This window comes from Pseudophryne corroboree, chromosome 12 (assembly GCF_028390025.1).
Source record: "Pseudophryne corroboree isolate aPseCor3 chromosome 12, aPseCor3.hap2, whole genome shotgun sequence".
NCBI classification, from domain to species: domain Eukaryota; kingdom Metazoa; phylum Chordata; class Amphibia; order Anura; family Myobatrachidae; genus Pseudophryne; species Pseudophryne corroboree.
The window spans coordinates 40,517,486-40,544,159 of NC_086455.1; the positions used below are offsets into that span (position 1 = coordinate 40,517,486).

The 26,674-nt window shown below is 47.5% G+C and overlaps 1 protein-coding gene across 1 annotated transcript in view; it reads right to left on the minus strand.

Moving 5' to 3' along the window:
• Positions 1-26,230, minus strand: part of POMGNT1 (protein O-linked mannose N-acetylglucosaminyltransferase 1 (beta 1,2-)) — a 55,194-nt gene extending 28,964 nt beyond the window's left edge. Inside the window, exons 1-8 of the mRNA XM_063947387.1 lie at positions 26,111-26,230; positions 22,216-22,417; positions 18,145-18,247; positions 17,712-17,827; positions 10,750-10,815; positions 10,490-10,603; positions 1,326-1,443; positions 1,131-1,229 (exon numbers count right to left, since the gene is read on the minus strand). Of these exons, the coding sequence (XP_063803457.1) occupies positions 1,131-1,229; positions 1,326-1,443; positions 10,490-10,603; positions 10,750-10,815; positions 17,712-17,827; positions 18,145-18,247; positions 22,216-22,380 (781 nt within the window). The 5' untranslated portion in view covers positions 22,381-22,417; positions 26,111-26,230. The remainder of the gene's footprint in view (positions 1-1,130; positions 1,230-1,325; positions 1,444-10,489; positions 10,604-10,749; positions 10,816-17,711; positions 17,828-18,144; positions 18,248-22,215; positions 22,418-26,110) is intronic.
• Positions 26,231-26,674: the final 444 nt, after the last annotated feature.

Here is a 26,674-nt window from a genome sequence, read left to right on the forward strand (position 1 = left end):
GCCTGCACAGAGGAATACCTGTATCTAATATATAAACCCCCAGTCACAGCCTGCACAGAGAAATACCTGTATCTAATATATAAACCCCAGCCACAGCCTGCATAGAGGAATACCTGTATCTAATATATAAACCCACAGTCACAGCCTGCATAGAGGAATACCTGTATCTAATACATAAACCCCCAGTCACAGCCTGCATAGAGGAATACCTGTATCTAATATATAAACCCCCCAGTCACATCCTGCATAGAGGAATACCTGTATCTAATATATAAACCCCCAGTCACAGCCTGCATAGAGGAATACCTGTATCTAATATATAAACCCCCAGTCACAGCCTGCATAGAGGAATATCTGTATCTAATATATAAACCCCCAGTCACAGCCTGCACAGAGAAATACCTGTATCTAATATATAAACCCCAGCCACAGCCTGCATAGAGGAATACCTGTATCTAATATATAAACCCACAGTCACAGCCTGCAGAGAGGAATACATGTATCTAATATATAAACCCCAGTCACATCCTGCATAGAGGAATACCTTTATCTAATATATAAACCCCAGTCACAGCCTGCATAGAGGAATACCTGTATCTAATAAACCCCCAGTCACAGCCTGCACAGAGAAATACCTGTATCTAATCTATAAACCCCCAGTCACAGCCTGCATAGAGGAATACCTGTATCTAATATATAAACCACCAGTCACAGCCTGCATAGAGGAATACCTGTATCTAATATATAAACCCAGTGTCACAGCCTGCACAGAGGAATACATGTATCTAATCTATAAACCCCAGCCACAGCCTGCACAGAGGAATACATGTATCTAATCTATAAACCCCAGCCACAGCCTGCACAGAGGAATACATGTATCTAATATATAAACCCCCAGTCACAGCCTGCATAGAGGAATACCTGTATCTAATATATAAACCCCAGCCACAGCCTGCATAGAGGAATACCTGTATCTAATACATAAACCCCCAGTCACAGCCTGCATAGAAGAATAACTTTTTCTGATATATAGGGTAACAGATAACTGCTGAAATTACCTCTGTCTGCTTAATTCCCTATAACAGCAGGATGGTTTTGTAATGAGAGGGTTCAGGGATGCAAGACCTCACCTTCAGGGGGAACTAGTTGTATGTCGGTCTTCAGAAGAACTGGATCACCCCACGTAGACAGAGCTGGAGACTTGGAGTGTTTTTCACCATAGATGTGTCCTACAGTAGGGAACACATCACATGTGTGTGACTAAGTACCAACAACGGCATGATAGCAGATGGTACAGGGCAAGAATCAGACAGACATGAAATTACCTCCTTTCTTCACCACAAATGTCCACATGTCCCTCCAGCCCAGAGTGGCTGCAACCTGGCTGCCCAGGCTCTTCAGCAAGTTCTTGGCTGTATCTTTGAGATGGAAGGAACCCTCGTCCTGTAACACAGAAACACAACATGTGGGCTTAGAGGTATGTATCCCACAGAGAGAATAATGAACATATCACTCAGTGAAAAACAAATGACAGAACAGAAAATATCAAATTAAAAATGAAAAATGCAAATTATGCTGTCCCATATACAGAATTCCACATCTTCACCAATATCTAATGGGCGGTTTTTAAACGATGTATCACGCCCAATCTCCTTTCTAAAGTGATCCCCATTATCATGCTTATCGTGCCCATAGTAATCAGGTTTAGCTACGTAAAGGGTTGGGCGCCTCGTGGGGGTAGCGAGCTGAAATGATTAACAGAACGGGTGTGGAAGGGGACGAAAAGAATTGAATACCGCCCAAGGAGTGATCTGTTCTCATTGCGGTTAGAGCACAGAGGCAACAGGACCTACACCCCTGACTACTGAGGAAGATTAGTTCTGTTACATTGTTCAAATGTATAGAGTAACATTTAGCACATTTCATTATAAAACTATTGCGTGACTGACTGCAGTGTGTAATGACAAATATTTTGTTTACTATGGGAACCAATGATCCCTATATGGACAGTGTCACATTTGCTAGCATTTGCCCTGCATTGTAAGCCCAAGAACACAGGTATATCCTGATCATGGGCATGAATGTGTAAAATCCCACTGTGTGCTGCAGCAAATGGATAAATATACAGTTATAAACTATAGCAATTAAAGGGTAACTTCAGTTATTGCAGATTTGACACATTTGGAAGGGTTATTGTTAATCACTACTTGGCTTAGGGCCTAATTCTGAGTTGATCGCAACAGCAAATTTGTTAGCAGTTGGGCAAAACCATAGGGGTCATTCCGAGTTGTTCGCTCGCTAGCTGCTTTTAGCAGCATTGCACACGCTAGGCCGCCGCCCTCTGGGAGTGTATCTTCGTTTAGCAGAATAGTGAACGAAAGATTAGCAGAACTGCTACTAAATATTTTCTTGCAGTTTCTGAGTAGCTCCAGACCTACTCCTAGATTGCGATCACCTCAGTCCGTTTAGTTCCTGGTTTGACGTCACAAACACGCCCTGCGTTCGGCCAGCCACTCCCCCGTTTCACCAGACACTCTCGCGTTTTTCCCTGACACGCCTGCGTTTTTTAGCACACTCCCGGAAAACGCTCAGTTACCACCCAGAAACGCCCCTTTCCTGTCAATCATTCACCGATCAGCAGTGCGACTGAAAAGCGTCGCACGAACACCATCAAATCTACTAAATTTTGTGTTAAATAACTAAGCGCATGCGCGCTGCGTACCATGCGCATTTAGCAACAAATCGTAGCATAGCGAAAATTGGCAACGTGCGAACAACTCGGAATGACCCCCCATGTGCACGGCAGGGGGGACAGATATAACATGTGCAGAGAGAGTTAGATTTGGGTGGGGTGTGTTCAAACTGAAATCTAAATTGCAGTGTAAAAATAAAGCTGCCAGTATTTACTCTGCACAGAAACAAAATAACCCACCCAAATTTAACTCTCTCTGCAAATGTTATATCTGCCACACCTGCAGTGCACATGGTTTTGCCCAATTGCTAACAAACTTGCTGCTGCGATCAACTCAGAATTACCCCCTTAGTGCCTAATTTAGGTTTGATCGCAAAAGCAGCATTTTTCTCTAATGAGCAAAACGATGTGCACTACAGGTGGGGCAGATATAACATGTGCAAGGAGAGTGAGATTTGGGTGGGGTGTGTTCAAACTGAAATCTAAATTACAGTGTAAAAATAAAGCAGCCAGTATTTACCCTGCACAGAAACCAAATAACCCACCCAAATCTAACTCTCTCTGCAAATGTTATATCTGCCACACCTGCAGAGCACATGGTTTTACCCATTAGAGAAAGATTTTGCTTTTGGGATCAACCCTGAATTAGGCCCTTAGTGTTCATTCTAGCACCCTACACCTGTCACAACCCGTGTAGTTCCTCTTTCCTGCCTGGTGTGTCGCCCTCTGCTCTGGTGCTTCTAGCACACTATGGTCTGTTTCTTTATCATCCACTAGGGGTCACTGGAGTACTCTTGGGATATGGACGGGCTTCCGTAGGAACAGCACTGAATATTTAAATTTAGAACACTCCACCCCTCCATATCCCCGAGTACCTCTCAGTGTTTTTTCTGTGCTCGAAGTAGTAACAGCTATGTGGCTGAGTCCACAATTACTTTGAATTTTTATTTATATTTTTCTATTTTATACATCCCTTTTCCCCTTCCAAAAGGCAGGGTCCGGGACAGTGCAGCTGCTGATAGCAGCAGGGGCGTGTCGGGCCTCTCTGAAAGAGCTCCCTCACAGCCACACACACAGATCCTGCACAGGCTGGCCGGCGCTTACTAAGAAGCCCCGTCGGAGCCTCCTCACAAGCTGCAGGACTGAAGGTATGTGAACGGGGCGGTCAGCTCCCGCTGCCGCCCCGAGGTGTGGGGACATTGTTACTGAACTCGGGGACAGACTGCCTCCGGCCGCCGCCGCACACGGCTCCGGCCGCCGCTGCTCTCCCCAATCACAGCGGCTCCGGCCGCCGCTGCTCTCCCCAATCACAGCGGTTCCGGCCGCCGCTGCTCTCCCCACTCACAGCGGCTCCGGCCGCCGCTGCTCTCCCCACTCACAGCGGCTCCGGCCGCCGCTGCTCTCCCCACTCACAGCGGCGCCGGCCGCCGCTGCTCTTCCGCTCACACGGCGCCGGCCGCCGCTGCCCTCCCGCTCACGGCGCCGGACGCCGCTACTGCTCCGGGTCCCACCGCTGTTTTACCCGCTGCTCACCCGGGCTCACAGGCGATCCGCTCGGCGATACCCGCTGGGGCCCCACACGCTGCGCTGCCGCTGCTCTGAATCTGAAAGAGCATGCAGGCATTACCACAAGGGTGAGGCAGAGGGGGGGGCAATAAATAAGGGGGCAATAGAGCGGCATAAGAAATACTGCAGCACCAGTAGATGCTAGGCTGCAGGGATATTTGCAGAATTATAATCGGTGAAAGTTTGTAACTAGCACTAGGATTATATGTGTAAGCATAGCATGGCAGCCATTTTAACATGCTTCCTGTGTCTTCCTGCTGTGATTCCAGAACGTTCCAGTACTACATCTCTACTCCACCGGAGGCGCAGGGGTGTTAGTGGGAATTTGGGATCACATTTCATGGTACTGGCCACGTGTACTGCACTTGGCCAGATATATATACAGAGACACCTTACTGCTATTTTACTGAGTCGTGCAAGTGTCTGTTTTTGGTGTATTGTATTGTCTGTCGCCATAATGAGTAAGGCACCAGCAAAAACTAAAAAGCATAATTGCAAAGTCTGTAGCAGTGTGTTACCGGATGGATCTACCACATGTACAGTATGTTTTGTGGATTCGGTTCAGAATACCACTTCTGCTCCAGTGTTACAACCAATGTCCTCACCGGACCCTCCGTGGGGTATGTTAGTAAATGTACTAGATAGGTTACAATCAGAATTGACCGCCGCTCGTCAGGAGCGGGAAACGGCAAGATCTGAGTCTAGGGTGAGACCGCCAGAACTACCGGAGGCGTCTCAGCCTTGCGTAAGGTCCAAATCCATTTTGGGTAAATAAATTTCATATGTCTTATGATTTTCCAGTTTCTGCTATGTTGCACTCTGACGATTCCATGCCAGACCTCACGGAACAAGATGAGGGTGAGGAGGGCGAAGTGGAGTCAGATGGCGAGGATTTTAACAGTTCCGGCATTGATGATCTCATCAGAGCGGTACGTCAGTCTCTGAAGTTTACTGAAACTGAGGAGCCTCTCACAAATGATCAGGTCGTATTTACTAAACGACAAAAAACTCCGATAAATTTTCCTGTGTCGGAATCTCTTAATCAGATGTTAGTAGAAACACGACGGAATCCAGATAAACGGTTTTCTATACCTCGCAGATTTAAGTCTAGTTACCCGTTTCCAGACTCCGTAACATGTACATGGGAGAATCCACCAATAGTTGATTCTTCAGTGTCAAAACTTACCAAGAAATTAACCATACCAGTGCCAGCAGCTACTACGCTTAAGAAACTATGCTAAAATCCATGTATGTAGCAGCAGGTTACAGAACTCAAATCTGCTTTACATGACGAAAACCTGATACTACTTGTAAATTAAATGAGTGAGGCTGTAGAGTATCTCTGCACAGCGTCTACTGACGTCTGTCAGCTCACTTCTCGTATTTCATCGTCGCTAGTAACGGCACGAAGAGCACTCTGGCTGCGTGCTTATCATGCGGAGGCAGAGGTCAAACGAGGTATAGAGGCGTTGCCTTACAATGGCAAGAAGTTGTTTGGTCCTGAATTGGACGCATGGATTGTTGAGGCTACGGAAGGTAAGTCTGTTTTCTTACATTGCCTCCACCGGTATCAAGAAGAAGGTACGCTGGACCTTCGTTCAAATCTTTTAGACCTCAGCCCTTTCGAGGACGTGGCAGAGGAACAGCCACGCCTGCTAGACGTGGTCGAGGACGTGGTTTCCAACAAACCAACACAACTCACCAGGACGCTAAGGTTACCGACAAGCCAGTGGCATGACGGGCTACCAGCCCATCTCGGTTCTCCGATTGTGGGAGCACGCCTTCAGACGTTCCATTTGGCGTGGTTCCACACATCCGCGGATGGGTGGATCCGCAATTTAGTGTTAAAAGGTTACAAAATAGAGTTAGACTGTCTTCCGCCTCTGCGGTTTTTCAAGACAGGATTGCCTCTGTCGGACGACAAGAGGACGGTTCTGCAAATTGCCATCCAGTCCCTACTGGATTCAGCAGTTTTGATTCCGGTCCCTGTACACCAACAGGGTCAGGGTTATTATTCAAGTCTGTTTGTAGTACCGAAGCCGGATGGCTCAGTCAGACCAATATTGAACTTAAAGGGTCTCAATCAGTACGTAACTTAATACAGATTCAAAATGGAGTCTCTGCGTTCGGTGATTGCGGACTAGATCTCAAGGATGCGTACTTACACATTCCAATTTGGCAGCCTCATCAGAAATTCTTACGGTTTGCAATACGCCAGAACCATTACCAGTTTCAGGCTCTACCGTTTGGCCTGTCATCAGCGCCTCGGGTATTCACCAAAGTGATGTCTGTGATGATAGCTCATCTCAGATCCCTGGGAGTGACAATAGTTCCGTATTTAGACGATTTGCTCATCAAAGCTCCGTCTCAACAGATGCTTCTCCAACATGCGCTGCTAACGTACGATGTACTGGTTCACCACGGTTGGATTGTCAACTTCAAGAAATCACATCTAATTCCGTCTCAACGCCTTCAATTCCTCGGTATGATTCTCGATACGGTCAATCAAAGAATTTACCTACCACAGCAGAAAGTACAAATTCTACGCGATCTAGTACAATTAGTGCTCAAGCCACGCACAGTGTCTGTACACTTGTGCATTCGCCTCTTAGGCACAATGGTGGCAGCTCTCGAAGCGCTTCAGTTCGGAAGATTTCACTCGCGTCAATTTCAACTAAATGTGTTCGCCCAGTGGTCGGGCTCGCATCTGCAGATTCACCACAGGGTGAGGTTGTCGCCAAGGGCAAGAGTATCTCTGCTCTGGTGGCTCAAGGAACACAATTTAACCGCAGGAAGACGGTTCGGAGGCTGGAATTGGATAATTCTAACTACGGACGCCAGTCTCAGAGGTTGGGGAGCGGTAATTCAAAATTGTCAGCTCCAGGGTCTCTGGGCGGATCACAAGAAATTGCTGTCTATAAATGTCCTAGAACTCTGCGCAATTTACAATGCGCTACGACAAGCAGTGCACATGCTTCGCTCTCAGCCTGTCCAAGTGCAGTCGGACAATGCGACGGCGGTCGCATACATCAACAAACAAGGAGGAACAAGAAGCCGCATGGCAATGCGGGAAGTAGCTCGTATCCTCAATTGGGCGGAATGCCACCAGGTGATATTGTCGGCAGTGTTCATTCCGGGAGTGGACAACTGGGAAGCGGATTATCTCTGTCGTCGGGATTTTCATCCAGGCGAATGGGCATTAAATCCAGAAGTGTTTCACATGTTGGTTCAGAGATGGGGTTATCCTCAGGGGGACCTGATGGCGTCTCGACACAATCACCAAACGCTCCAGTATGTGTCCAGAACAAGAGATCCAAAGGCAGTGGCGGTGGATGCTCTCACTGTCGCGTGGCCGTACAGTCTTGTGTATCTGTTTCCACCGTTTCCGTTGCTCCCTCTGGTGCTAAAACGGATCAAAAGAGAGTCTGTCACAGTCATACTAGTGGCGCCTCATTGGCCTCGGAGAGCTTGGTTCTCGGATCTCCGAGGACTACTCGCAGACGATCCTTGGCCGCTCCCACTGCGTCCAGACCTGTTACAACAGGGTCCGTTCCTTTACCCCGATTTAGCGCGGCTGCGTTTGACGGGGTGGCTGTTGAGACCGCCCTCTTAAGAAGAGAGGGCATTCCAGATTCGGTTATACCAACCATGTTACGAGCTAGGAAGCCAGTTACGGCAGCTCATTATTATAGAATATGGCGTGCCTATATAGGTTGGTGTGAAGCTCGGAAGTTTCCGACATCATCTTTCAAGTTATCCCGCCTTTTGTTGTTTCTACAAACAGGGTTAGATGGAGGACTGCGTTTATCTACACTAAAGGTGCAGGTATCTGCTTTGTCAATTTACTTTCAAAGACGATTGGCTCTATTGCCGTCTATACGCACTTTTCTCCAAGGTGTCCTCAGAGTACAGCCTCCATTCATTCCACCTACAGCGCCATGGGACTTGAATCTGGTTTTAGAGTTCTTACAGTCTTCATATTTTGAACCCTTACAGCAAGTGGATATAAAGTTTCTCACTTGGAAAACAATTTTTCTTCTAGCCTTAGCTTCGGCAAGGCGTGTTTCGGATTTGGGTGCCTTGTCATGCAAGTCACCGTATTTGGTGTTTCATGATGACAGAGCGGAACTTCGGACGAATCCCGCTTTCTTACCAAAGGTAGTGTCATCTTTTCACATCAATCAACCAATAGTAGTTCCTGTGTTGACGGCACATTCTGGAACTCTGGATGTGGTACGCGCATTACGCGTTTATGTATCCCGAACGTCTTCAGTTCGTAAGACGGATACGTTGTTTGTTCTCTATGATGCTGCCAAGATGGGTTGGCCAGCGTCTAAACAAACCTTATCCAGATGGATAAAACTGACCATACGTCAGGCTTACCTTCATGCTAGGTTACAACCGCCTACGTCAGTAACCGCTCATTCCACAGGTTCTGTGGGAACTTCATGGGCAGCTGGTCGGGGAGCTTCTACGACGCAGCTTTGCCGTGCGGCTACATGGTCTTCAGTGCACACGTTTGTGCGCTTTTACAAGTTTGATACGTTTGCGGCATCAGCATCTAGCTTTGGCCGCCTAGTGTTACAAGTGCCAAACAGCTCTCCCGCCCACGGGGGAAGCTTTGGTACGTCCCAAGAGTACTCCAGTGACCCCTAGTGGATGATAAAGAAAATAGGATTTTGGTACTTACCAGGTAAATCCTTTTCTTTGAATCCATAGGGGGCACTGGACGCCCACCCAGAGCAGTTTTACCTAGTTGTGGTGAGTTCTGAGGATCTTATGGTAACACACTTTCACCGACTGGTTCAAATTACAAGTGCTGGTTAGGGTGTCAACTGTTTAGTTGTCAGTAACGTTATGTGTCAACTTCGTTATTGTCCGTTATGTTATATGTAATACTCCATTGTCAACCTCTCTATAGTTCCTGTTCGGCTCAGTAAAAAACACTGAGAGGTACTCGGGGATATGGAGGGGTGGAGTGTTCTAAATTTAAATATTCAGTGCTATTCCTACGGAAGCCCGTCCATATCCCAAGAGTACTCCAGTGCCCCCTATGGATTCAAAGAAAAGGATTTACCTGGTAAGTACCAAAATCCTATTATCTCCGCACGGAGATACAGACCAGAGTGTGCTAGAAGCACCAGAGCAGAGGGCGACATTCCAGGCAGAAAAGAGGAACTACACGGGTTGTGACAGGTGCAGGGTGCTAGAATGAACACTATGACTTATCTAAATTTGAAGGCACAGTCACTATTACAGGCTAACAGCAGCCATATTTACAAACTTTGAAACTGTTCCATTTAAGACACCATGTACAATTCACGGGTGTAGCAATGGCTCTGTATCATGGTGCCGCAAATGCCCATCATGAAGAGCATCCAGTGTTTTGCGCAGTGCATCTTGGAAAGGAAAGCAGACAGGTGGGGTGTTTAATAAAAGCAACAGTGAGGAATATTTCACAGGGTGTTACTAATACCCCTTTCAGACCACCTGAGGCTGGTCACACCCGGGAGCCTGACACGGGAGCTCCCAGGGTGCGACCCGCCACCGCTGTAAGCAGCCCGGCATATTGCCAGGTTGGTGACATCAGCGGTGACGCTTGGAGATCACTCGTGTTCAACCCTGCTCACTACCAGAGTTGGCATACCGGGTCGCTCGACCCGGTATTTCAACCCTGGCACCTTTCAGACTGCACATGAACACGGGTTATGCGCGTTCATGTGCCAATAACCCGTGTTCATAGTTGGCAATCAAAAGGGGTATTACAAAGATGTTCAGCAACCACTGAAATGTAAAGCTGTAAAGATACAATGATAGCTAGTAGAAAAGCGTTCTTATTATGCGTGTCTGGAAAATGCACAGTACTGCTTCAATATGGTTCCATCATGCAGACCACTGTATAGCACCATCTTACATAATCTATATGTTGTACAAGATTAATTGGCCTCTTCCTAACACAGTTTCAGCATTTCGTATCGGAGCCTTCCTGAAACATTAGGCCACAGAATCTAAAATAAAAGAGATTCTTCAGAGAAGTCCCAAGAGTGAACCAGCTCCCTTGGGCACAAACTAAAGACTGGCTTGGAGAGGGAACATAGTAGGAGAGGAGCTAGTCACATGGTTATAAATTTAAAGTGCCAGCTCCCAGTTACTGCCTACTATATCCCCATTGTATCTGCACTCCAGTGGCCCCTAGTGGATGAAGGAGAAACATTAGGCCACAGAATCTACCTTGACGGTGAAGATGAGAATACGACCTCGAGCGACCATATTAAGGAAGAGGACCATGGCTTCATCTTCATGGGGCGAGTACGTGTCAAACACTCTCTTTGCCATGACGTGACCCTGCACAGAGAAAATTCCCCCAATGTTATACAACGTGGACTCATGTCACTCTCATATAGTTCTATCCCGTGTTGTACATGAGATGTGACTGCCAGGTCCAAGCCAGGCACCATCCAGCATCACTCTCTTACCATACTACAACTTACCGTCGCCTGATTCAGGACAATGACGTGGATTCCTCTTCCCTGCTCCCTGGCCTCATCTTCCAGCACCTGAAACATAGGACGTGTGATAGAACATGAAATGTATAGAAATAAATGACTGACCTGTAGGAGAACAGAAATGAGGAACACGTTCTCCTACACCAGCACCACTTCAGATTACAGTTTAATGCAAACACCGGAGCAGATGTGTATATATAATAAGAACTTACTCACCGGTAATTCTATTTCTCGTAGTCCGTAGTGGATGCTGGGAACTCCGTAAGGACCATGGGGGGAATAGCGGGCTCCGAAGGAGGCTGGGCACTCTAGAAAGATTTATGACTACCTGGTGTGCACTGGCTCCTCCCACTATGACCCTCCTCCAAGCCTCAGTTAGGACACTGTGCCCGGACGAGCTGACATAATAAGGAAGGATTTAGAATCCCGGGTAAGACTCTTACCAGCCACACCAATCACACCGTACAACTCGTGATACTATATCCAGTTTGACAGTATGAAAACAACTGAGCCTCTCAACAGATGGCTCAACAATAACCCTTTAGTTAACAATAACTATTTACAAGTATTGCAGACAATCCGCACTTGGGATGGGCGCCCAGCATCCACTACGGACTACGAGAAATAGAATTACCGGTGAGTAAATTCTTATTTTCTCTGACGTCCTAGTGGATGCTGGGAACTCCGTAAGGACCATGGGGATTATACCAAAGCTCCCAAACGGGCGGGAGAGTGCGGATGACTCTGTAGCACCGAATGAGAGAACTCCAGGTCCTCCTCAGCCAGGGTATCAAATTTGTAGAATTTTGCAAACGTGTTTGCCCCTGACCAAGTAGCTGCTCGGCAAAGTTGTAAAGCCGAGACCCCTTCCTTGAGCCCACCTTCCTTGAGGAATGGACATTTACAGATTATGGCTGTGGTATGCCTGCCACAGAATGTGCAAGCTGAATTGTACTACAAATCCAGCGAGCAATAGACTGCTTAGAAGCAGGAGCACCCAGCTTGTTGGGTGCATACAGGATAAACAGCGAGTCAGAGTTTCTGACACCAGCCGTCCTGGAAACATATATTTTCAGGGCCCTGACAACGTCTAGCAACTTGGAGTCCTCCAATTCACTAGTAGCCGCCGGCCCCACAATAGGCTGGTTCAGGTGAAACGCTGACACCACCTTAGGGAGAAATTGGGGACGAGTCCTCAATTCTGCCCTATCCATATGGAAAATCAGATAAGGGCTTTTACATGATAAAGCCGCCAATTCTGACACTCGCCTGGCTGAAGCCAAGGCCAATAACATGACCACTTTCCACGTGAGATATTTTAGATCCACGGTTTTTAGTGGCTCAAACCAATGTGATTTTAAGAAAACCTCAACACCACGTTGAGATCCCAAGGTGCCACAGGGGGCACAAACGGGGGCTGAATATGCAGCACTCCTTTCACAATGTCTGAACTTCAGGTACTGAAGCTAGTTCTTTTTGAAAGAAAAATCGACAGAGCCGAGATCTGTACTTTAATGGAGCCTAGATTTAGGCCCATATTCACTCCTGCTTGCAGGAAATGTAGAAATCGACCTAGTGGAAATTCCTCTGTTGGGGCCTTTTTGGCCTCGCACCATGCAACATATTTCCGCCATATGCGGTGATAATGCTTTGCCGTAACATCTTTCCTGGCTTTAATAAGCTTAGGAATGACTTCTTCCGGAATACCCTTTTCCTTCAGGATCCGGCGTTCAATCGCCATGCCGTCAAACGCAGCCGCGGTAAGTCTTGGAACAGACAGGGCCCCTGCTGAAGCAGGTCCTGTCTGAGCGGCAGAGGCCATGGGTCCTCTGATATCATTTCCTGAAGTTCCGGGTACCAAGCCCTTCTTGGCCAATCCGGAACCACGAGTATCGTTCTTACTCCTCGCCATCTTATTATTCTCAGTACCTTTGGTATGAGAGGCAGAGGAGGGAACACATAAACCGACTGGTACACCCACGGTGTCACTAGAGCGTCCACAGCTATCGCCTGAGGGTCCCTTGACCTGGCGCAATATCTCTTTAGCTTTTTGTTGAGGCGGGACGCCATCATGTCCACCTGTGGCCTTTCCCAACGGTTTACCAACAGCAGGAAGACTTCTGGATGAAGTCCCCACTCTCCCGGGTGTAGGTCGTGTCTGCTGAGGAAGTCTGCTTCCCAGTTGTCCACTCCCGGAATGAACACTGCTGACAGTGCTAGTACGTGATTTTCCGCCCATCAGAGAATCCTTGTGGCTTCTGCCCTTGCCATCCTGCTTCTTGTGCCGCCCTGTCGTTCACATGGGCGACTGCCGTGATGTTGTCTGACTGTATCAGTACCGGCTGGTTTTGAAGCAGGGGTCTTGCCTGACTTAGGGCATTGTGAATGGCCCTCAGTTCCAGAATTTATATGTAGGGAAGTCTCCTGACTTGACCATAGGCCCTGGAAGTTTCTTCCCTGTGTGACTGCTCCCCAGCCTCGAAGGCTGGCATCCGTGGTCACCAGGACCCAGTCCTGTATGCCGAAACTGCGGCCCTCTAGAAGATGAGCACCCTGCAGCCACCACAGTAGAGACACCCTGGTCCTTGGAGACAGGGTTATCATTTGATGCATTTGAAGATGCGATCCCGACCACTTATCCAAGAGGTCCCACTGGAAGGTCCTTGCATGGAACCTGCCGAATGGAATTGCTACGTATGAAGCCACCATTTTTCCCAGGACTCGTGTGCAACGATGCACCGATACCCTTTTTGGTTTTAGGAGGTCTCTGACTAGAGATGACAGCTCCTTGGCTTTCTCCTGTGGGAGAAACACTTTTTTCTGTTCTGTGTCCAAAATCATCCCCAGGAACAGTAAGCGAGTGGAAGGAACCAGCTGTGACTTAGGAATGTTCAGAATCCAGCCATGCTGTTGTAGCACCTCCTGAGATAGTGCTACTCCGACCAGTAACTGCTCCCTGGACCTTGCCTTTATAAGGAGATCGTCCAAGTATGGGATAAATAAAAACTCCCTTTTTTTGAAGGAGTATCATCATTTCTGCCATTACCTTGGTAAACACCCTCGGTGCCGTGGACAGTCCAAACGGTAGTGTCTGGAATTGGTAATGGCAATCCTGTACCACAATCTGAGGTACTCCTGGTGAGGAAGGTAAATAGGGACATGCAGGTAAACATCCTTGATGTCCAGGGATACCATGTAATCCCCCTCGTCCAGGCTTGCAATAACCGCCCTGAGCGATTCCATCTTGAACTTTGTTATGTAAGTGTTCAAGGATTTCCATTTTAAAATGGGTCTCACCGAACCGGCTGGTTTCGGTACCACAAACAGTGTGGAATAGTAACCCCGTCCTTGTTGAAGTAGGGGCACCTTGACTATCACCTGCTGGGAATACAGCTTGTGAATTGCCTCTAGCACAGCCTCCCTCCTGAGGGAGTTGTCGGCAAGGCAGATTTGAGTAAACGGCGGGGGGGAGACGCCTCGACTTCCAGCTTGTACCCCTGAGATACTACTTGAAGGATCCAGGGATCCACCTGTGAGCGAGCCCACTGATCGCTGAAATTTTTGAGGCGGCCCCCCACCGTACCTGGCTACGCCTGTGGAGCCCCCGCGTCATGCGGTGGACTCAGAGGAAGCAGGGGAAGAATTTTGATTCTGGGAACTGGCTGCTGGTGCAGCTTGTTCCCTCTTCCCTCGTTTGACCCGCCTGCTTTTTTGAAGCCGAAAGGACTGTACCTGATAATACAGTGCTTTTCTTAGGCTGTGAGGAAACCTGAGGTAAAATATTTTCATCCCAGCTGTTGCTGTGGATACGAGGTCCCAGAGACCATCCCCAACCAATTCCTCACCCTTATAAGGCTCTATGTGCCTTTTAAAGTCAGCATCACCTGTCCAGTGTCGGGTCTCCAATACCCTCCTGACAGAATGGACATTGCAATAATTCAGGATGCCAGCCGGCAAAATATTCCTCTGTGCATCCCTCATATATAAGACGACGTCTTTAAATAGTATCCCTGTTTGAAAGGGGTACAGACCACGCTGCAGCAGTCTGCAGGTCTCAGTCTAGTACCTGAGTGTGTAAATACAGACTTCAGGATAGCCTCCTGCTATTTATCAGCAGGTACCTTCAAAGTGGCCGTATCCTAAGACGGCAGTGCCACCTTGACAAACGTGTGAGCGCCTTATCCACCCTAGGGGATTTCTCCCAGCGTAACTTATCCTCTGGCGGGAAAGGGTTTGCCATCAGTAACTTGTTAGAAATTACCAGTTTCTTATCGGGGAAACCCACGCTTTTTCACACTTCATTCACTCATTTGATGGGGGAACAAAACACTGCCTGCTTTTTCTCCCCACACATAAAACCCTTTGTTTTTAGTGGTACTTGGGTTAATGTCAGAAATGTGTAACACATTTTATATTGCCGGGATCATGTAACGGATGTTCCTAGTGGATTGTGTATATGTCTCAACCTCGTCGACACTGGAGTCAGACTCCGTGTCGACATCTGTATCTGCCATCTGAGGAAGCGTTGATGGTCTTTGAGACGTCTGGGCAGGCGCGGGCTGAGAAGCCGGCTGTCCCATAGCTGTTACGTCATCCAGCCTTTTATGTAAGGAGTTGACACTGTCGGTTAATACCGTCCACCTATCCATCCACTCTGGTGTCGGCCCACAGGGGCGACATCTCATTTATCGGCATCTGCTCCGCCTCCACATAAGTCTCCTCATCAAACATGTCGACACAGCCGTACCGACACACCGCACACACACAAGGAATGCTCCAATGAGGACAGGACCCACAAAAGCCCTTTGGGGGGACAGAGTGAGAGTATGCCAGCACACACCAAAGCGCTATATAATGCAGGGACTAACTGAGTTATGTCCCCTATAGCTGCTTTTATATAATTTATACTGCGCCTAAATTTAGTGCCCCCCCTCTCTGTTTTTACCCTGTTCTGTAGTGTAGACTGCAGGGGAGAGCCAGGGAGCTTCCTTCCAGCGGATCTGTGAAGGAGAAATGGCGCCAGTGTGCTGTGGGAGATAGCTCCGCCCCTTTTCCGCGGACTATTCTCCCGCTTTTTTCTGGATTCTGGCAGGGGTATTTTCCACATATTATAGCCTCTGGGGCTATATATTGTGGTATTTTTGCCAGCCAAGGTGTTATTATTGCTTCTCAGGGCGCCCCCCCCCCCCAGCGCCCTGCACCCTCAGTGACCGGAGTGTGAAGTGTGTATGAGGAGCAATGGCGCACAGCTGCAGTGCTGTGCGCTACCTTGGTGAAGACTGATGTCTTCTGCAGCCGATTTTCCGGACCTCTTCTTGCTTCTGGCTCTGTAAGGGGGACGGCGGCGCGGCTCCGGGACCGAACACCAAGGACTGGGCCTGCGGTCGATCCCTCTGGAGCTAATGGTGTCCAGTAGCCTAAGAAGCCCAATCCGGCTGCAAGCAGGCGAGTTCGCTTCTTCTCCCCTTAGTCCCTTGCTGCAGTGAGCCTGTTGCCAGCAGGTCTCACTGAAAATAAAAAACCTAAATCTATACTTTCTTTCTAAGGGCTCAGGAGAGCCCCGAGTGTGCATCCAACCTCGGCCGGGCACAAGATCTAACGGAGGCTTGGAGGAGGGTCATAGTGGGAGGAGCCAGTGCACACCAGGTAGTCCTAAATCTTTCTAGAGTGCCCAGCCTCCTTCGGAGCCCGCTATTCCCCCCATGGTCCTTACGGAGTTCCCAGCATCCACTAGGACGTCAGAGAAATATATATATATTTTAAACATTTAGGAGGAAATGTATTAAGCCTGGAGTAAGTGGAAGGTGATAACGCACCAGCCAATCATCTCCTAACTGTCATTTTTCAAACCCGTAATGATTGGCTGCTGCATTATCACCTTCCACTTATCGCTGCTTTATCACTTCTCCAGGCTTAAAACATCTGCCCCTTGGTTTGGAATGTTTATCTGCGCTGTAAACAGTAAATACTCAGCAGCCTACTATAGAATCACCTTACTTCATATACTGGAATCTCTGGTAGTAGTGACTTCCTATTTAGATTTAAAGTGATCTTTTTAGTCACGTAGAGCCATGTTTGTAAGTAAAGCAAATTATCAAGAAAACCATGTGGTGCTGCAGGTGGGGCAGATGTAACATGTGCAGAGTTAGATTTGGGTGGGTTATATTGTTTCTGTGCATAGCAAATATTGGATGCTTATTTTTAAACTGCAATTTAGATTTCAGTTTGAACACACCCCACCCAAATCTAAATCTATCTGCACGTTTCATCTGCCCCACCTGCAGTGCCAAATGGTTTTACCCAGTTGCTTGATAATTTGCTTTACTTACAAACATGGATCAAGACCATCATTCCAGTGAGATGCACTCCACAAGGGACTTCCTAATCTTATAATATTATACTATGTATAATTAATGTTTCTTTTTTGTATGTTTTTTTTTTTAAACAATATTGAGGAAATTTAGGAGGGTGTCTTCAGTGACATCCTATGAACCGAATATATTTTCTGTGTATGTATATATTGCAGTACGTGGGGAAAATACGTTGGACCATGCAGTGTCTTCAACCCTCATATCAATCAAGTAACAGCTGCTACAATTAAAAAAACTTCACTGGGAAACCGACGGCTATTTCAAAAGACTAATACGAAAATTGCTCAGCGTTAATATTCTTCTGTAATATTTTTGTGTTTTATTTCCAATACATGTATATAATGACATGCTTATTTAGATTTAATGCTTGCATAATGTTTGTGTACATATATGAAATGTATAAGTTTCGTCTTAAGTGACCTTTTTAACCAGATTATATCTTAATAAAAAAAATAATAAATAAATACGGATTGTTAAAAAATCGTTGAGTTTATAGTCTACAATAAGTTTGACCGTGTTAATGTATTTGTAGAGATGGTTATTAACTCTGTAGTACCCTGCTATCTCCACACTCACCGTCGTACCATCCACCGCGATATAAACCTTCGATCTACTGGAGTATACCTCAACATCTAGTATTTTTTTACCACTGGCCGCTCGGCGAGGGAATGCCACATTTTGCACGTTGTCATCTGTGCCACAAATAAACAAGAAAGTTTGAGTAAATTAGTGTTCATTCTAGCACCCTGCACCTGTCACATCTCATGCAGTTCCTCTTTCCTGCATGGAGTGTTTCTCTGCTCTGGTGCTTCTAGCACACTCTGGTCTGTATCTGAGTGCTGAGATACAGACCAGAGTGTGCTAGAAGTATCAGAGCACTGAGCGACACCTAGTGCAGGGAAAAGGAACTGCATGGGTTGTAACAGGTGCAGGGTGCTAGAATGAACGTTCTGTACATGGTATGGAAATACTAATACACAGAACCGCGATGGCTAAGTTCTACACTAACCATAATCTTGGTCAGTTTCCTCTTCATTTACAGCGCGCCGGGTGTCCAGGATCAGCTTGATGTTGACAATAACAGTGACGAGCAGGAAGAGAACAGCAGCTGTCTATGGTAGAGGAATCATGTGTGTTAGTGTTCATTCTAGCACCCTGCACAATCCCTGCAGTTCCTCTTTCTTGCCTTTCTCTGCTCTGGATGCTTCTGGCACACTCTGGTCTGTATCTCAGTACCGAGATATAGACTACAGTGTGCCAGAAGCATCCAGAGCAGAGAGTGACACCCCAAGTGAGAAAAAGGAACTGCAGGGGTTGTGAAAGGTGCAGGGTGCTAGAATGAACACTACGTATGTGACAGGTATACTGTAAGGTTTATGCATCACACATACATAGAAACATAGAACTTGACGGCAGATAAGAACCACTTGGCCCATCTAGTCTGCCCCTTTTTTTATCCTTTAGGTAATCTCAACCCTTTTTGAACCTTAATTCTTTGTTAATTCTTTGTAAAGATATTCATATGCCTATCTCAATCATGTTTAAATTGCTCTACAGTCTTAGCCTCTACCACCTCTGATGGGAGGCTATTCCACTTATCCACTACCCTTTCTGTGAAGTAATTTTTCCTTAAATTTCCCCTGGACCTGCCTCCCTCCAGTTTCAGTGTATGTCCTCGAGTTCTAATACTTCTCTTCCTTTGAAGAATGTTTCCCTCCTGAACTTTGTTAAAACCTTTGGTATATTTGAAAGTTTCTATCATGTCCCCCCTTTCCCTTCTCTCCTCCAAACTATATATGTTAAGATCTTTTAGCCTTTCCGGGTAAGTTTTGTTATGTAGGCCATGCACCATTTTAGGTGCCCTTCTTTGTACACTATCTAATGTATTTATATCCTTCTGGAGATATGGTCTCCAGAACTGGACACAGTATTCCAGATGAGGCCGTACCAATGACCTATACAGTGGCATTATGACTTCTTTTTTTCTGCTACCGATTCCTCAAACCTATGCAACCTAGCATCTGACTTGCCTTTCTCATTGCTTTGTTGCATTGCTTTCCTGCCTTTAAGTCACTTGAAATAGTGACTCCTAAATCCCTTTCCTCCTCAGTAGTTTCCATTATAGTACCCTTGATACTATATTTAGCCTTTGGGTTTTTGAGACCCAAGTGCATGATTTTGCATTTTTTAGCATTAAACTGTAGTTGCCACGTTCTTGACCATTTTTCAAGCCTAGCTAGGTCATCAATCATTTGTTTTACCCCTCCCTGTGTCTACCCTGTTGCATATCTTTGTATCATCTGTAAAAAGGCAAACTTTCCCTTCAATGCCATTTGCAATGTCACCAACAAAGACATTAAAGAGAACTGGACCAAGTACAGATCCCTGGGGTACTCCACTGGTAACATTTCCCTTTATTGATTGCACTCCATTTACTACAACTGTTTCCTATCCTGCAACCAGGTTCTTATCCATTTAACGGTTTTATAATCCACCCCCACGCTTTCAAGTTTATTTAGCAGTCTGCGATGTGGGATAGTGTCAAATGCCTTACTAAAGTCTAGATATGCTACATCTACAGCTCCCCCTTGATCTATTATTTTCATCACAGAGTCAAAAAAAGTCAATAAGATTTGTTTGGCATGATCTCCCACCAGTAAATCCATGCTGTTTTGGATCCTGTAACTTGTTTGATTTAAGATATTCCACAACTCTTTCTTTTAATAGTTTTTCCAATACTTTCCCTACTACTGATGTAATGCTTACTGGTCTGTATGTACTTGCTTCTTCCTTGCTTTTGTACAGTGGAACTACATTTGCTCTTTTCCAGTCCTCTGGAATGTCACCTGTATTTAGTGACTGGTTAAATAATTCTGTTAATGGTGCCACCAGCACCTCTTTTAGTATCCTTGGGTGTATCCCATCTGGCCCCATTGATTTTTCCACTTTTAGTTTTGAAAGTCCTGTTAGGACCTTCTCCTCTGTAAATGTACTTTCATCAACTTTATTTTTATGAATGTCCTTGCAACTTAACTGTGGCCCCTTCCCTTCTCCTTCTGTAGTAAATACTGAGCAAAATACACATCATGCATTATGTCACACAATAACCTCTGGCACGGAGTACTGACACTTCATATGGTATATAATTACAGGACAGATATGAAAGCAGCTAATATGAAATCTGGGTTCTTCTACATAGGGGTCTATCTGATTCTTACTACAGTACGCACTGGCTGATCTGGCTGCTTGGTCAAATTAGACAGTATTCAGTCTGCATAACTAGGCCCCATCAATATGATCAAAGATGATCTCAAAGAGGGTAACTGACCTCATCTCCTGAGAAGTGAGCCGGTGGAGAAGTTGCCCATGGCAACCAATCAGCATTGACGTAACATTTATAATTTGCATACTATAAAAGTATACAGAGCAGCTGCTTGGTTGCCATGGGCAACTTCTCCACTTTTATCACTGCTTAGTACATGTCCCCCAAAGTTTTCCATTTTACACTTCATCACAAACTCTGCCCAACTGTATGCTGCGTGTAATTCTCAGTATCTGTTCCTGTATGCTGCGTGTAATTCTCAGTATCTGTTCCTGTATGCTGCGTGTAATTCTCAGTATCTGTTCCTGTATGCTGCGTGTTATTCTCAGTATCTGTTCCTGTATGCTGGGTCTAATTCTCAGTATCTTCCTGTATGCTGGGTCTAATTCTCAGTATCTGTTCCTGTATGCTGGGTCTAATTCTCAGTATCTGTGCCTGTATGCTGGGTCTAATTCTCAGTATCTGTGCCTGTATGCTGGGTCTAATTCTCAGTATCTGTTCCTGTATGCTGGGTCTAATTCTCAGTATCTGTTCCTGTATGCTGGGTCTAATTCTCAGTATCTGTTCCTGTATGCTGGGTCTAATTCTCAGTATCTGTTCCTGTATGCTGGGTCTAATTCTCAGTATCTGTTCCTGTATGCTGTGTGTAATTCTCAGTATCTGTTCCTGTCCTGTATGCTGCGTGTAATTCTCAGTATCTTTTCCTGTATGCTGTGTGTAATTCTCAGTATCTGTTCCTGTCCTGTATGCTGCGTGTAATTCTCAGTATCTGTTCCTGTATGCTGCGTGTAATTCTCAGTATCTGTTCCTGTATGCTGCGTGTAATTCTCAGTATCTGTTCCTGTATGCTGCGTGTAATTCTCCGTATCTGTTCCTGTATGCTGCGTGTAATTCTCCGTATCTGTTCCTGTATGCTGCGTGTAATTCTCCGTATCTGTTCCTGTATGCTGCGTGTAATTCTCCGTATCTGTTCCTGTATGCTGCGTGTAATTCTCCGTATCTGTTCCTGTATGCTGCGTGTAATTCTCCGTATCTGTTCCTGTATGCTGCGTGTAATTCTCCGTATCTGTTCCTGTATGCTGCGTGTAATTCTCCGTATCTGGTCCTGTATGCAGCGTGTAATTCTCCGTATCTGGTCCTGTATGCTGCGTGTAATTCTCCGTATCTGTTCCTGTATGCTGCGTGTAATTCTCCGTATCTGTTCCTGTATGCTGCGTGTAATTCTCCGTATCTGTTCCTGTATGCTGCGTGTAATTCTCCGTATCTGTTCCTGTATGCTGCGTGTAATTCTCCGTATCTGTTCCTGTATGCTGCGTGTAATTCTCCGTATCTGTTCCTGTATGCTGCGTGTAATTCTCCGTATCTGTTCCTGTATGCTGCGTGTAATTCTCCGTATCTGTTCCTGTATGCTGCGTGTAATTCTCCGTATCTGTTCCTGTATGCTGCGTGTAATTCTCCGTATCTGTTCCTGTATGCTGCGTGTAATTCTCAGTATCTGTTCCTGTATGCTGCGTGTAATTCTCAGTATCTGTTCCTGTATGCTGCGTGTAATTCTCAGTATCTGTTCCTGTATGCTGCGTGTAATTCTCAGTATCTGTTCCTGTATGCTGCGTGTAATTCTCAGTATCTGTTCCTGTATGCTGCGTGTAATTCTCAGTATCTGTTCCTGTATGCTGCGTGTAATTCTCAGTATCTGTTTTGTATGTAAGTACCAATGTAAAATATTTATCATATGCCACTTTTCCCCCCATCCTTTACCTGACACATTCGTCGCACTGCCCGCTGGTTGCTCAGTTTATATTTCCAGGCCAGGTACCAGCTCCTCTTCTTATGCGGCAGAAGGGGTTTATCCATGTTTTCTGGGCTGGGCGGAGTGCCTGTAGGACCTGGCGGCAGCTGTCTGTTTCCCCTAGTCATGGGCATCTGTGCTGCCACGTGCTCTTAGGTGGCAACGTGAAATCTGAAGGTACACAAGAAAGACAGTAATATGCTTACAATATCCAAGATATGATGTCCAGTGCAGCAACCGCACTTCTATCCGTCACCTCACGCCGCCGTCACGGACATTCCAAATAACAGGAATTAAAGCCAAGCAGGAATAAGACATGTTAGAGGATTGTATGCTGGTCACACTGGGACAGGCCAACATCAGATTGTAATTTATCAAGCCTTGCAGAGTAATACATTGCACAGTGATAAAGAACCAACCAATCAGCTCCTGTCCTTTTCAAACACAGCCTGTAACATGGCAGTTAGGAGCTGGTTGTTCGGTACTTTATCACTGTGCAATTTATCACTCTACAAGGCTTGATAAATCTGGATGTAAGTCTTTATTTGAACATAAAGTGAATACTGCAAACCACCAGCTTATTTCGCATTTATCACTCGACTCATCCCTTAAGAGGGAATAGTACTTTATCCAGAATGAGACAAAAGTTGGCTATAACGACAACTCTATAATTACAGTAATAAGCACTGTGCAGATAAACCCCAGTTATCACATGTCCGGGACCCCTGCCACACAGAATTAAAAACAAAAAACAGCCTCAATATTACTGCACTGTCCCTATAGGGGGATGCGTTTAATTTACCGGCTGTAGGGATCCCGGCGGTCAGGATGCGGACGCCGGAATCCCGCCAGCCGACAATGCCGCCATCCGGAATCCCGGCGAAACAGGGCTATTCCCACTCGTGGGTGTTCACGACACCCATGGAGTGGGAATGGATCCTGTGGATTGCGCAGCGAGCGGCAGCGTGGTAAGCGAAGTGAGCCTGCAAGGGGACTCTTAGCGCTCTCGCACCACTGCCGGCACTCTGGAGGGTAGGATGCCGCTGTAGGGATATTGACAGCTGGCATCCCATCCGCCGATCATCCACACCGAACCCATTATAGGACCTCCACAGCCGGTTTGTGCATTAGGCCTAATTTAGATGTGGTTGTTCTTGCGATTGCAGTAGCTAGCTTTTGCCGTACACAATTCCGATTATATGCCAATATGTGCAGCAGTTAACCTGAGCTTAGGGATGACCACTGATGTCTCTTCATTTCCATCTGACATCGGTGCCATCATTGCAAATCGGGTCATGTTAGAGTCTGAGGGGTAGATTTATTAAGCTCGGTGAAGTGATAAATTGGAAGGTGATAATGGACCAGCCAGTCAGCTCATGTCATTTCTCAAACCCAGCCTGTGACATCTGATTGGCTGGTCCTTTATCACCTTCCACTTTATCACTTCACCGAGCTTAATAATACCCCTTTTACACTCGCAGTGAAAGCTCATTCCCGGTATATTTCCCGGGAACGACCCTTTCACGTTAGCGGGCCGACCCGGCATATTGCCGGGTCGTGATGTCACTGCTGACTCTAGCGGAGGCGGTGTTTGGAGATAATCTTCTCCAAGCACCGCCTCCTTCTATGCAGAGAACGGGTGCCGGGTCACCTTGACCCGGTATACCCGTTCACACTGCACAGTTTCCCGGGAAATTGTCCCTGTACCCTTTCACACTCACAAAAATCCCGGGATAATGCGCGTTCACGTGCAATATCCCAGGATTTTTCTGCGAGTGTAAAAGGGGTATTAGTGAGCAATCCCTCATAGCAACTGCAATTCACTTGATGTGTGTGCGCACTGTGGTTCAGACACATGCAGTAAGAAAACATGGGCCGATCTGCATACAATAGCCACTTTGTGACCGTATCTGAATTACGCCCACTGTCCCTGTAATTATAGAGCCCCTCAAAGCCAGCTCCTGTATTGTCACAGTAATTATAGAACCGTTACAGCCCTGTCCATGTAATTCTGTAAGTATAGGAAAAATATAGGGACCCCCACCACAACCAGCCCTGCATTGTCCCTGTAAATCTAGGACCCTCCCCACCCCCCCACAACCAGCCCTGCACTGTCCCCGTAAGAATAGGACCCCCCACAGCCAGAGCCCTGCACTGTCCCTATAAATATAGGACCCTCCACAGCCAGAGCCCTGCACTGTCCCTATAAATATAGGACCCCCCACAGCCAGAACCCTGCAATGTCCCTGTAAGTATAGGACCCCCCACAGCAGAGCCCTGCACTGTCCCTGTAAGTATAGGACCCCCCACAGCCAGAGCCCTGCACTGTCCCTGTAAGTATAGGACCCTCCACAGCCAGAGCCCTGCACTGTCCCTGTAAGTATAGGACCCCCCACAGCCAGAGCCCTGCACTGTCCCTGTAAGTATAGGACCCCCCACAGCCAGAGCCCTGCACTGTCCCTATAAATATAGGACCCCCCACAGCCAGAACCCTGCACTGTCCCTATAAATATAGGACCCCCCACAGCCAGAACCCTGCACTGTCCCTGTAAGTATAGGACCCCCCACAGCAGAGCCCTGCACTGTCCCTGTAAGTATAGGACCCCCCACAGCCAGAGCCCTGCACTGTCCCTGTAAGTATAGGACCCTCCACAGCCAGAGCCCTGCACTGTCCCTGTAAGTATAGGACCCCCCACAGCCAGAGCCCTGCACTGTCCCTGTAAGTATAGGACCCCCCACAGCCAGAGCCCTGCACTGTCCCTATAAATATAGGACCCCCCACAGCCAGAACCCTGCACTGTCCCTATAAATATAGGACCCCCCACAGCCAGAACCCTGCACTGTCCCTGTAAGTATAGGACCCCGGCCCCCACAGAAAGAGCCCTGCACTGTCCCTATAAATATAGGACCCCCCACAGCCAGAGTCCTGCACTGTCCCTGTAAGTATAGGACCCCCCACAGCCAGAGCCCTGCACTGTCCCTGTAAGTATAGGACCCCGGCCCCCACAGCCAGAGCCCTGCACTGTCCTTATAAATATAGGACCCCCCACAGCCAGAACCCTGCAATGTCCCTGTAAGTATAGGACCCCCCACAGCAGAGCCCTGCACTGTCCCTGTAAGTATAGGACCCTCCACAGCCAGAGCCCTGCACTGTCCCTGTAAGTATAGGACCCCCCACAGCCAGAGCCCTGCACTGTCCCTGTAAGTATAGGACCCCCCACAGCCAGAGCCCTGCACTGTCCCTATAAATATAGGACCCCCCACAGCCAGAACCCTGCACTGTCCCTATAAATATAGGACCCCCCACAGCCAGAACCCTGCACTGTCCCTGTAAGTATAGGACCCCGGCCCCCACAGAAAGAGCCCTGCACTGTCCCTATAAATATAGGACCCCCCACAGCCAGAGTCCTGCACTGTCCCTGTAAGTATAGGACCCCCCACAGCCAGAGCCCTGCACTGTCCCTGTAAGTATAGGACCCCGGCCCCCACAGCCAGAGCCCTGCACTGTCCTTATAAATATAGGACCCCCCACAGCCAGAACCCTGCAATGTCCCTGTAAGTATAGGACCCCCCACAGCAGAGCCCTGCACTGTCCCTGTAAGTATAGGACCCTCCACAGCCAGAGTCCTGCACTGTCCCTGTATGTATAGGACCCCCCACAGCCAGCCCTGTGATTATAGGACTCCGTGGATTGGAGTGACCCCGGGGCTATTGCGCGCACACACACAGGAGATGCCCACATACAGGGAGCGAGTCCTGAGCCTGTCCCTATCACTTTTATAATCTGCAGGCAGAATTTGGGAGCACCGGTCAGTCACCCGGTGACGTCAGGTCTGCGCAGGCCCGGTCGGGCATTGTACTCACCCGGTGCAGGCCTCCTCCGGCCGGGCTCCTCTCTGCAGCTGTTACCGGCACCCCCGAACAACATCTTCTCCCACTGGCGGCGGCGGACTCTGAGGCGAGCACGTTCACACGTGACATGGCCCATGCGCGCCCCCGAGTCCGAGACGGAGCTGAAGTGTGTGAACTGGAGTGAGCGGAGCAGGAACAGATGCGGGGAAGCGGGAGCTGGGGCGAGTCAGCCCGGTATGAGGACAGTAATGATAATGTGAGGTGCTGAGAATGGTGTGTGTCACCCAAGTGCGGGAACCTGTCTGCCAGGAAGGAGATGCCGCGGTGTGCAGCTGTATATAGCCGCCGTGCATGCCGCAGCGTACAGCTGTATATAGCCGCCGTGCATGCAGCATTGTACAGTTGTATATAGCCGCCATGCCTGCTGCATTGTACAGCTGTATATAGCCGCCGTGCATGCCGCAGCGTACAGCTGTATATAGCCGCTGTGCATGCCGCAGCGTACAGCTGTATATAGCCGCCGTGCATGCCGCAGCTTACAGCTGTATATAGCCGCCGTGCATGCCGCAGCTTACA